Genomic DNA, 11,367 nt, shown 5'->3' with positions numbered 1-11,367 from the left:
GTGTTCAAGTGGAATCGATTCGTCCGGCAACTGCACTCTTGGTGGTGATAGCGAGAAATACACCTTTGAGGCCTTGGGGTGCATCGCGGAGGGGCAGTTGCTCTCGAGCTGGGCCACGCTCCGATGGCCACTTCAACGATATCCAGTAGACGAGACAGTCGGTTGCCAGTCGGTTACGTGACTGCTCAGTCGCGTTAGATGACGATGGTGTGACTTTGATCACCGGACTCTCTGTGTGCCCCAACGACCACTGTTGCAGCAGCAGCAGGGCGCACGTCGCTCGGACGAACGGACGACCGTGGCACCGCGTGCCCTCTCCCGATGTAACCCGTCAACATGTTGCCGCATTAAGAAGAGGATTGGCGTGTCATCCACAGCTTCCGTCAACATCGTGTTGAGGGCCGTGGACGCTTTCTGGATTCCCTGAAGAAGGAGACGAGTTCTTGTACAACCGCGTCGGTCGACTGCACTCGGTTTGCGCTCGTGACCAGCAATGCACAAATGGCTTTGATGGCCGTTATCGGTATGTTGGTCGCCGTTGCGACCGGTTCAAATTGGAATGCTCCATCTTTTGCCAAGAGCCGTGATCCTCGGACGCCTTGGGTCATCATCGGACCAAGGGAATCTGCGCCACCGCGTGCGATGGAGTGTCTTGCCGATGCTCGTCAGTCTCACCATGCTGCTCAACCTAATTGCGATGGTACAGTTCTCTTCCTATGTACGTATATGGACTTGATTTGGGACGGCGTAGCCCATGAAGGCGTACATCTCGGAAGCCTTTCCGAGGACGCCCGTGACGCCCTTTGCATCGTATGGATCGTTCAGCAGCTTCAATACGACAACGCTTCTCGACTTGCAAGCGAGGTACAACTCTGCAACGCTTCCCGTCGGCGCCGTCAACTTTGCCGACGCCAATGAAGGTGCCCAAGTGCTGCGCCAGCTCCTTCGACTCGGCCCATCAATTCCAGAAGACCGTTGCATCTCGGACTTTCTCGTTGGGAAGCCTGGTAGTATCTACTATGGCAGCTCGATCCGGGACTTGCTCTGCGCGTTTGCTGCTGTAAATGACACGACCATGAACGCAGAGCGCTTGAATCGTCGAGGGTCGTGCATGCTAACGTCGGCACCAGGGCTTGTCCTCGGCTACCATTGCATTTGGCTCACGGCCGGCGATGCCATCACGCGGTCGCGTCGAGACAATGATGTCTATACGCTGACCTTTGTCATGGCGACGGCGCCGTACCCCGTGCTGAACTGGACCAAGTTTGTGTACCGCGTCTGCATCACAGTGGGCATTGGGCTGCTGCTTTGGCGCCGCTACTACAAGCACTGCATCGCGCTGCGCCGTCAATTGGCGCGTCTTGGGCACGCCCACGAGCTCCGCTCTGGCGCGTATTCGTATGCGATCTCGATCGGCGATCCGACGGCTGTCGTCCTCTCCAACCCGTGGGTCGCGCTCGCCTTCTTCGTCGACGTCTGGGCGAGCTTTGATACGCTTTCGTTTGCTGTGCTCCGCGGCTCCCAGAACGACGATCTTCTCGAGCTCTTTGTCGCGTTTCTGTATCTCTCCCGCGCGGTACTCGAACTCGCAGCGATGTTGACTCCCACGCCACGTAGGTCTGGCTCGCCTACTTTGGTTTGTCCGTCATGTCGGTATGTCTCAAGCGCTGGCGACAAGAACACCTCTTTCGGGAGGTCGACCCGACCATGGTCGCGCTCGCCGTCACGATCTATGGACCACTGCTCACGTACTTTATGGGCAACTCGGCCTGGCTGCTGCAAGTCTACTGGTACCTTGAAGAGTGCATGGTGCCCACGTCAGCGCGTGGCCAAGAGCTCGTCGTGCTGCTTCCATGTGTGCTTTATACGCTGAGTTTGACGATGGCACCACTGCTGTACGGCCTCGTCAAGGCCATGACAGGTACCATTTCACTGGAATGATTACGTTGGAACTGCATTGCTTGGTGGGCCTAGCTCGCTGGCCCGGTGCCACGAGAAACGACGATCGGTACAGCAGCCTTCGCTTCACGACGGCCAAAACGCGGGCCATCGTCGCTATCTTTCGGCTCTGCCAGCCGCAAGTAGCGGTCTCGGTTCTCAAGCTCGGCGGGACCATCTATGCACTCTTCGACTCGGCGCCGCGCTACAAGGCCAGCCCAACCATAAGCTACGTTGGCACTGATTGCTTTGTGTATTGCTATCGCGACGGCAAGCTCGAGCTGCGGCTGCGGCTCAGCCTCCTCGAGGCGCTCGACGTCCACGCATCGGCCAAGAACGCGCGAAACGCTGTCGACACGAGCGAGGTCTCGCCGTTCACAATGCACGAGCTCGTGCTGCCCATGAGCATCCAGCGCCACGGCGCAAGGAAGATCAAGGTATCGCCGACGCCGGCGCGGCGCGTCCGCCTCCGTCAGCCACGCGAGCCGTCGTCGTCAGTGTGGTGTCTGTGAGCAAACTTCGAATAAAATATCGAAGCATGTGTGCTCCAATCCAAACGGTCGCTTGGGTGACCGAATCGTTCATTTTAACCAATCACAACCGCATTCGATCTTCGATAGATCTCGCGATGAAGGCCGCGAGCGCGTGGTCAGGCCACGCCGGCCTTGGCGTCGTCGCCGCCCTCGCCGCCGCCACGTTCGCCAACACCCTCACCTGTGGCTTTGTCTGGGATGACCGCGCCGCGATCTTGACCAACCGCGACTTGCGCACGGACGAGACGTCCATGTGGGACCTCTGGAGCCACGACTTTTGGGGCATGGCACTCACGTCGCCGACGAGCCACAAGAGCTATCGGCCGCTCACGGTGCTCACGTTTCGAGCCAATTACGCCGTCGGCGGCTACAACCCGATGGGCTACCATCTACTAAATGTCCTTCTGCACGTTGCAGCGTCGGTGCTGGTGGTCGCCGTCGGCCGTCGGGTGGTTGCCCCGTTCGGCGCTTCGCATGCGCCCGTCCTCGCCGGCGCGCTCTTCGCCGTGCATCCGATCCACTGCGACGCAGTCGCGAGCGTTGTTGGCCGCGCCGACGTGCTCTGCACATGTCTCTCGCTGCTGGCGTTTTGCCTCTACGACACGTCCGCGTCGGCCACTTGCACCAACTGGCCGCTTTACGTTGCGAGCCTCGTCTGCGTACTTGCAGGTACTGCAAGTTTCCCTCAACTTCCAGTCGTCGTAGTATCCTCCTATCTATGTAGCAACCTTGTGCAAGGAGCTCGGCGCCACAACACTCGGTATCCTCGTGACGCTCGAGCTCCTACGCGCCGCGCCGCCAGCAACCAAGTCCAAGCGACCATGTCTATCGGCTGGCGTGGTCCGCACAGCGCTGCTTTTCGGTCTTGGCAGCGCCGGGATTACCTCCCGCATCGCGCTCAACGGCAACCAGACGCTCTATGCATGGTCGATCTTTGAGAACGACGTGTCGCTCCTGCCTTGGGGCCTTCCGCGTCTCCTTACCACGCTGCACACGCACGGCTGGTACCTCTACAAGCTCTTCTGGCCGCAGCATCTCTGCTACGACTATGGCTTTCGAACGATCCCGATCATCGCGTCACTCTTTCAAATCGAAAATGTCGGAACGCTGCTCGCCTATGCATCTCTCTTGGTGCTGGTCCGCGTCGCGTTCAAGCGCCGGCAGACGTCGCCGCTGCTTTTGCTCATGTCGTTTGGCCTCTTTCCATTTGTACCGGCCGCCAACCTCTTGTTTCCGGTTGGCACCATCGTCGCCGAGCGACTCATGTACTTTCCCAGCGTCGGCTTTTGCCTCGTCCTGGGGTACGCACTCGAGCAGGCGCTGCGCGTCGCAACGAGATGGCGGTCGTTGCTGCTCGGTTTCTTGTTTCTCTTGCTGCTCATCGTCGGTGCCGCCCGGTCCATCGCCCGCAACGCCGAGTGGTCGTCCGAGACGGAGCTCTTTGAAGCCTCGGTGCTCACGGCACCATGGAGCGTTAAAGTCCTCAGCAACTTGTCCAAAGTACTGCTTGGACCCGATCCGCCGCGGGCCGCCGCGTACCTCGAACGGGCGCTCTCGGTCGCGCCACGCTACGCCGTCGGGCAGTTGAACCTCGGGCTGGCCTACATTGGCATGGGCAAGCCACTGCATGCGATGCAGAACCTCCTCGACTCGATTGACGTCGATCCAAGCCTTGCGGTGCGTGGTCTGCTGGATACGTTGATACATTGATACATATTGAGATTATACCCCACCGTAGGCCTATGCGTACCTGGGCCGGTATGCATCGAGCTTTTACCTCACGTCGCAGCACGAGCAGTTTCCGCGGAGCAACACGACGCATGCGTGCAAGCTCGCGCACCAGCTGCTCGACTACGCGATCGCCCAAGGCGCGAGCATGCCGGGTCTCTTCTTCATGCGCGGTCTCCTTGCCTACTACACGAGCGACTTTGGAACCGCCGTCACGTACGCACACCTTTAGTCCAAGTGCGGATGGCTACATGATGCGCGTAGGAACTTTCGCGCAACCGTGCACGCCAACGACGCCGTGCGCCATCGAGGCTACGACTTGGAAGAGCTCGTGACGCCGTGCGCCGCGCGCAACATGCTCGCCTTGTCGCTGGACGAAAACGGCGACGAGGATGGCGCCTTGGACGTGTACATGGAGTACATTGACGCGCAGCCCCCGTGCCTCGAGATCTACAACAACGCAGCGATACGCCTGCGCAATCGCGGTCGGCTCGACGAAGCGGCGCAGCTTCTCACGTCGGGCTTGCAGCACTATCCTAACGCGGTGATTCTGTTGCTGAATGCGGCGCAGGTCGCCGAAGACCGTGGCAACGACGTCGAAGCGTACTCGCTCTACCTCAAGGGCCTGGCCATCGACCCGACCAACGAATCGCTGCTGGCCAAGTACGCCAACCTTGCGCCAAAGCTCGCCAAGCCGCTGCAGTCGATCACCGTGGCACCGCAGCCCATGGCTGCCTAGTAGAGCGCGTCGAGCACAGAGAGGCTAGTAATAACCGCACGTAGTAGTACATCTGCACACACCCATGATGCGCATGGAGCAAGCTGGCCGGCGAGGCGAGCGCGATCTGCGGCTGTGCCACATCGCCTGTTCACGAATCGAATTGGATCTGCGAGATGGATATATTGACCCCCTACCTGAACGGCCAGTGCTGGGTCCCATGCAGGGTCCCACGCATGGATATTAAAAAAATATACACTGTGTTTTTGAATCGCAATGGCGCTAAAATATTTTGGCCTTGAATGGGTAGGACCCGGGTCCAGCGTAAATTGGGGTACCCATATCCAATGGTAATGCAACACAAGCCCATTCCCGGTCGCCACCATACTTCGTCCTTCGTCGGTTCCCCGCTACCTCCGCGCCATGTCGACCTCTGCCCGTAGCCCGCTGCGCCTCCGCGCCGCCGATGACATGCACCATCACCTGCGCGACGGCGCGGCCCTCAAGCTCACGGTTGAGCAGGCGTCGGCGCAGTTCCGTCGCGTCGTGGTCATGCCCAACCTCGTGCCGCCGGTCACGACCGCCGAGAAGGCAATCGCGTACCGCGAGCGCATCCTTGCGCATGTGCCCGCGGGCCGCGCCTTTGAGCCGCTCATGACGCTGTACATGACCGATGGCACGACGCCCGAGACGATCCGCGCGGCCAAGGCGTCGGGTGTCGTCCACGCCGTCAAGTACTACCCCGGTACGCATGCCCTCGGTCATCCTTCTCCTAGACTCCGTGTGGCGTAGCTGGCGCGACGACCAACTCGGACTCGGGCGTCACCAAGATCGACAACATCTACCCCGTGCTCGAGACCATGGCGGAGATTGGCATGCCGCTGCTCGTCCACGGCGAGGTGACGGACCAGACCGTCGACATCTTTGACCGCGAAGCCGCGTTCATCGAGTCGGTGTTGAAGCCGCTCATTGCGCGCTTCCCGCGCCTCAAGCTTGTCATGGAGCACATTACGACCGCCGACGCTGTCAAGTTTGTGTCCGAGGCGCCCGCGAACGTCGGCGCAACCATCACGTGCCACCACTTGCTGTACAACCGCAACGGTACCTCATCGTCGATGCATGGTAGACATCTTAGTGTCGGATCTAGCCATCTTCCAGGGCGGTCTTCGCCCGCACAAGTACTGCCTTCCGGTGCTGAAGCGGGAGACGCACCGCCTTGCGCTGCTTGACGCGATTAAAAGCGGCAGCCCCAAGTTCTCCTTGGCACGGACAGCGCGCCGCACATTGTCGAGAAGAAGCACTCGGGCTGCGGTAGGATCTTCTTCGTATTACCCCTGCAAGGCTCACGTCCATGGACTAGGCTGCGCGGGCATCCATACGGCCCACGCGGCGCTCGAGCTCTACGCCGAAGCGTTTGACGCCGCCGGCTGTCTCCCGCATTTCGAGGTACCTCCACGCGACGATCCATACAGAACCGACAGGATATGGATACCGGTAGAAATTTTGCTCGGAGAACGGCGCGCGCTTCTACGGCCTGCCGCTCAACGACGGCAGCGTGACGCTGGCGCCGACGACGTGGACGGTCCCGGAGTCGTACGCCTTTGACTCGAGCGCCGTCGTGCCGCTCCGCGCTGGCGAAACCATTGCGTGGAAGAAGGCCGACTAAGTCCTACCATCCATCGATTCCACGTCTTCTACGTTGCCTGCTCGAGTCTTCTGGCGTCGGAGTGCATACTACATATATGTATGTATGGGGAATGCGATGTCGACGGCTGTCAGGAGTCCTGCGTCGGCGAAAGGTCATGTTTGGGAGACTTGCGAGCCGGCGTGAACCACGAGGCGCTCATCGTTGGGGCTGTTGCACGCAGTGTGTCCGTCGCAGGATGGCGTCGTCTCTAGTTCGTAGAAAGCAGACGTGCGGATGAGGTGGCCACTGGGTCTGCCCATGGGCATGATGCGTGGGACATAATGCAACGAGGGCCACTTGCCATCGAGGTCGGTCTGGCCCGACTACGACCTTTTGCTCAGGCAGGTTCGAGCCCCCGACCTCCCTCATCTCACGTTGGATACAACGATCGTTTGCGCCGTCGAGACCCAAGCCACCACGCGGACGTGATTGACATGGGCGACTCAGTCTAGAGGCAACCGACGATGTTGGTTGGACCAGAAGACACCATTTCTGCATGACATCAAGCGAGTTGTCCGTGATGACGAGCTTCCGTTCCCCACTGCCAAGTACGAGTGAATCATTGCGGCCACTTCAAACCCAGGATTGTATTTCGCGCCATTTTTCCATATTTTTTGAGTTGGAACCATGGCAACATCCGGTAGCGTCGAGTTGGAAGGAGACGATCATGCGCACGGTTGCTTTATTGTCGCATGCTGCAGACGTCACAAAGACGTGAACCGTGGTTTCGATCCGTCTCCGCTTCGAGAGCTTTCGAGAGCGCAGCGTGCCAGAGACGCTGCCACGTAGTGGGATTGGATGGGTTTAACCTTGCACTGCAGCGATTCGCTCGTCGGGGCGGGGATTGGCTGCTTGCCAGGATCGCGGTCTCGGATTGGTGCGAGTCCGACCAATGAAACGCGGCGACACAGATCCAACCTTGACGAATGATGTGATCTCGAACCTTCCGCTACCGACGACGAGCTTGGTGCCATGCCACTCACAACGCAATTCCCTCGAAAAGACCCAAGCACTGTAGCATGACCCACTACCTCTACTTCCCCGCGCCGATGCTCGCGCCATGGGACATTGTCCGCCCGCGCCACTGGTACCCGCACATGAACCTCGAGCAGTCGCTCATGGACTTGGAGCTGGCCGAGTTCGCGAGCGCCATGTTCCCGCCGCGCAGCACCAGCTTGCTCCCGACGCCGACGAGCGACGACGCGTTCTTCGCCGACTTGCCGATTGGCGCCAATCCCGCCGCTGCGATCCGCGCCGACGACACGGAGGCCATGCATACGCGCGCGTGCTCCAACTATTCGTTTTCGACCGCGTCGGTGATTGACGAGAAGGGCCGACGCGTGTCGAGCATCCGCCGCCGCTACGAGGACTCGGACGGCCGTCTCAAGGCGGTGCACGAGCGCGAAGTCGACGGCAAGCGCTTCGTCACCAAGTGGTCCAAGCAGAACAAGGAGGACAAGGGCGAGCACGTGACGCAGCTCTCGGACGGCATCGACAAGGCGGGTTTCGAAGCCCTCTGGGCCGAGACTCCGTTCCACAAGGCCCACGCCAAGCAAGCGGCCAAGGACAAGCTCGAGGCCAACGAAGACAAGACGGCGCTTGAGGATGCGGAACCCGAGGCGCCAACGGCCTAGGTCGTCGTCGATTGTGTGTATGGTCCCATCGCACCATCTTAGTATTGTTGATAACGTGGCCTGTGTGCATGATACGTCCTCGTCTCGTCAATGTTGTGATGCAGCTTCCAAGGCGGTGCGGAATGAAGTTCTATCTCGAGCGGCGAAGCTTGGAGAGCATATGCCTGAATGGAGCTCTGGTTAAAGCCAGGGACAGGAATGTAGCCTTGCAACTCACCAGAAGCAAGTATTCGCCCATGGCCACCAGCGCATGACAAGCCGTACGGAGGCTCGAGTACGTGGTGCTGGACATGAACTGCCGCTTCCAAGTGGGATCACCGGCCTACCGACGCTCGTCATCGCGTGGCTTCCACTTGTCAAAGTACGCGAGACGGAATCAAAAGAGCAACCTCACGGCTTGGACATCTGCGACGCGTTGAGCACAAAAGCTGGGCCGAGTTTGTGTGTGTTGGCCACAAGCTCCACGTTCCCTTCGTCGGCTGCCGGCACATGACGAGGCTGCGTCGTCGCGGTTGCTGACGGTCTTGGCCATGTCAGGAGTCTTCTCGATGACGCCTATGGCGTAGTGGAAAATCTCGGAGATGGTCTTGCGATCAAATACTCTCTTGGCCACGTTGACTTTGCTCCACGCATCAAGAAGGTACACCGCATCTTGCGCGAGGCGCGAGCTGACCGGCATCGTCGCCGTCATTGCCTGACTGCATCTCGCCCAGGCCGCAAGCAAGTACGCGCGCCAGCTTCATCTTGGCGCTCACCTTTATGAGGTTTCCTCATGCTCGTGCCAGACGAGAAAGAAAGGATTTCGGTCTTGCTGGCTCGGTCGTCTGTGATTTTAGTGCGCTTGTCCATTGGCTTTCGAACCGGCTTTGCAAGTAGAAACACGCTGTTCAGTGAGGCGCGTTGTTTTTGTCTTTGTCAGGACGAGCTTCCACTTGCTGCACTTTGAGTGACGCATCTGATCGGACCACGTGGTACCGGCTCGGGCGCTCGAGAAGCGCTGTATGAAGCAATCGATCCGGGCTCCTGCGCACTAGTGCTGTCCATTGAGAGCACCGATTGCTGGCGACATGACGTTTTGGACCTCTTGCTTGTTGCACAGACTGCACAGATAGCGGCCGCGCAATCTGGCTGCAATGGCTAGCACGAAAGCCTTGTGGCGATCGTCCAATTGTGAATTGGATGCAGGCCGATGGGCGAAATGCTAGCAACACAAGATTTGCGATGACGCTCGAGATGGAGGCCACATATTGCCACACGCTGACCAGGACGTAAATCGCACTCTTGGATGGCTCACGCAGCACATCGGAATTTCTTACATGCATTTGGATGGCGCCATGCAAAGCTGTAGTCTGAGCGCTACACGACCCGAGCGCCGATAATTTCAACCTGCACCAGAGAATGTATACCCTGCACTTGGGCAGCTCAAAATTCGCTGGGACGGCGTTCGCCCCACGTGAACGTTGCTGGCCTCAGCAATCGTGAGCTCACGCGCTGTGTTGGCTTGACGTTGGATCCACATGGACTCGCGAAAGCTTGCGAGGCCAAGTGTAGGAGCACCGTCATTGCAGCGCGACAAGACGGGCGCTCCTCAAGTAAAGTTGCCCCCAAAGCGTCCTTGCGGGACCGATATCGCTGATGCGCACTCGGTGCTTGTGTCCATCACGGCCTCGTGTCTTACACTGCGCTCGCGTGGTCTCGCTAGCTGTTGGCAGGCGTTGCCGGGCGTTGGTTTGTACGGGCTCCTCGTGCTCGGTCGTGGTTGGCTCGGCTTCTCGGCAGTGACAGCCACCCAGGCCTTCCGTTGGTTCTTCGTGAATGCAAACACCCGTGGTCGCTGCTAGTGTTTCCGTGCTGCCACTGACTGCCATCGCCACGGTGGCCGTCGGTCTTGCTCGCCATGTCGACGCTTGGCGTTGGCGCGCTGCCATTCTGATGCCATACAAAATGGCATCGGACAGCCACTTTGCGATGAATGCCTCCCATCCAAATTGCAAGTTGAGATTCCTCATGCACCCGGAGAGGAATTTCGGATGGCACCGCAACCCATACAAGTACCAAGTCAAACCATTGTCAGCCATGTAGCAAAGCTCCGAGTTGCGGAGCTAAAAGTTGCGCTGGGGGTTAAGGACCCGATTGACATCAGCGTCTCGGTCTAGATGCAAACGACAATGCTGGTTGGACCAGAAGATACCATTTCTGCATGAATCGAAGCGAGTTGGCTGTGATGATGAGCTTGCGTTCCCCACTGCCAAGTATATGGGAATCGTTGCGGCCACTTCAAACCCCGGATATTCTTTCGCGCCATTTTCATATTTCTGGTGTTGGAACGAAGGAAGCATCCGGTAGCGTCGAGTTGGAAGGAGACGCTCTCCTACCTCCGCTGTCTAAATCAAGTTCCTCAACCGAGTGCACACAACGAAAAAAGTCTCACATCTATATTTTAGCATAGTTTTCTCTCAAGTAATAGACGACGCACTTCAACAACAACGATGGAAACATCCGGTAGCGTCGAGTTGGAAGGAGACGATCATGCGCACGGGTTGCTTTATTGTCGCATGCAGCAGACGTCACAAAGACGTGAGCCTCGGGCTACCGTGGTTTTGATCCCTCTCCGCTTCGAGAGCTTTCGAGTGCGCAGCGTGCCAGAGACGCTGCCACGTATTGGGATTGGATGGGTTTAACCTTGCACTGCAGCGATTCGCTCGTCGGGGCGGGGATTGGCTGCTTGCCAGGATCGCGGTCTCGGATTGGTGAGAGCCCGACCAATGAAACGCGGCGACACAGATCCAAGCCTGAGGACGGCTGCGATCTCGAATCTTCCGCTAACGATAACGAGCTTGGTGCCATGCCATTCACAACGCAATTCCCTCGAAAAGACCCAAGCACTTTAGCATGACTCACTACCTCTACTTTCCCGCGCCGATGCTCGCGCCATGGGACATTGTCCGCCCGCGCCACTGGTACCCGCACATGAACCTCGAGCAGTCGCTCATGGACTTGGAGCTGGCCGAGTTGGCGAGCGCCATGTTCCCGCCGCGCAGCACCAGCTTGCTCCCGACGCCGACGAGCGACGACGCGTTCTTCGCCGACTTGCCGATTGGCGCCAATCCCGCCGCTGCGATCCGCGCC

General features: G+C 59.0%; 5 protein-coding genes across 5 annotated transcripts; 4 read left to right on the top strand and 1 right to left on the bottom strand.

Annotated features, from left to right (window-relative positions):
* Positions 1-751: 751 nt before the first annotated feature.
* On the top strand, positions 752-2,450 carry SPRG_13265 (hypothetical protein; the record flags this gene model as incomplete). The annotated part of the gene is made up of 3 exons (XM_012353365.1): positions 752-1,576; positions 1,618-1,921; positions 1,975-2,450. Coding segments are annotated over 3 exons (1,605 nt in total), but the record flags the coding sequence as incomplete, so codon positions are not given.
* Positions 2,451-2,545: 95 nt separating this feature from the next.
* On the top strand, positions 2,546-5,005 carry SPRG_13264 (hypothetical protein). The gene is made up of 4 exons (XM_012353364.1): positions 2,546-3,140; positions 3,196-4,148; positions 4,210-4,415; positions 4,464-5,005. Exons 1-4 carry the CDS (start codon positions 2,567-2,569, stop codon positions 4,936-4,938), a joined length of 2,208 nt encoding a protein of 735 aa, XP_012208754.1. The 5' UTR covers positions 2,546-2,566; the 3' UTR covers positions 4,939-5,005.
* Positions 5,006-5,340: 335 nt separating this feature from the next.
* SPRG_13263 (dihydroorotase) lies at positions 5,341-6,621 on the top strand (the record flags this gene model as incomplete). The annotated part of the gene is made up of 6 exons (XM_012353363.1): positions 5,341-5,662; positions 5,710-6,018; positions 6,065-6,108; positions 6,159-6,228; positions 6,278-6,363; positions 6,416-6,621. 6 exons carry the CDS (start codon positions 5,341-5,343, stop codon positions 6,581-6,583), a joined length of 999 nt encoding a protein of 332 aa, XP_012208753.1. The 3' UTR covers positions 6,584-6,621.
* Positions 6,622-7,585: 964 nt separating this feature from the next.
* SPRG_13262 (hypothetical protein) lies at positions 7,586-8,251 on the top strand. The gene has a single exon (XM_012353362.1). The coding sequence runs from the start codon at positions 7,624-7,626 to the stop codon at positions 8,236-8,238; it is 615 nt and encodes a 204-aa protein (XP_012208752.1). The 5' UTR covers positions 7,586-7,623; the 3' UTR covers positions 8,239-8,251.
* Positions 8,252-8,628: 377 nt separating this feature from the next.
* SPRG_13261 (hypothetical protein) lies at positions 8,629-8,917 on the bottom strand (the record flags this gene model as incomplete). The annotated part of the gene is made up of 2 exons (XM_012353361.1): positions 8,629-8,666; positions 8,728-8,917. The coding sequence occupies 2 exons, from the start codon at positions 8,915-8,917 to the stop codon at positions 8,629-8,631; spliced, it is 228 nt and encodes a 75-aa protein (XP_012208751.1).
* Between the last annotated feature and the right edge of the window lie 2,450 nt (positions 8,918-11,367).

Source organism: Saprolegnia parasitica (assembly GCF_000151545.1).
Source record: "Saprolegnia parasitica CBS 223.65 unplaced genomic scaffold supercont2.121, whole genome shotgun sequence".
Lineage (NCBI taxonomy): Eukaryota > Oomycota > Saprolegniomycetes > Saprolegniales > Saprolegniaceae > Saprolegnia > Saprolegnia parasitica.
This window is presented reverse-complemented; position numbering and strand designations above follow the sequence as displayed.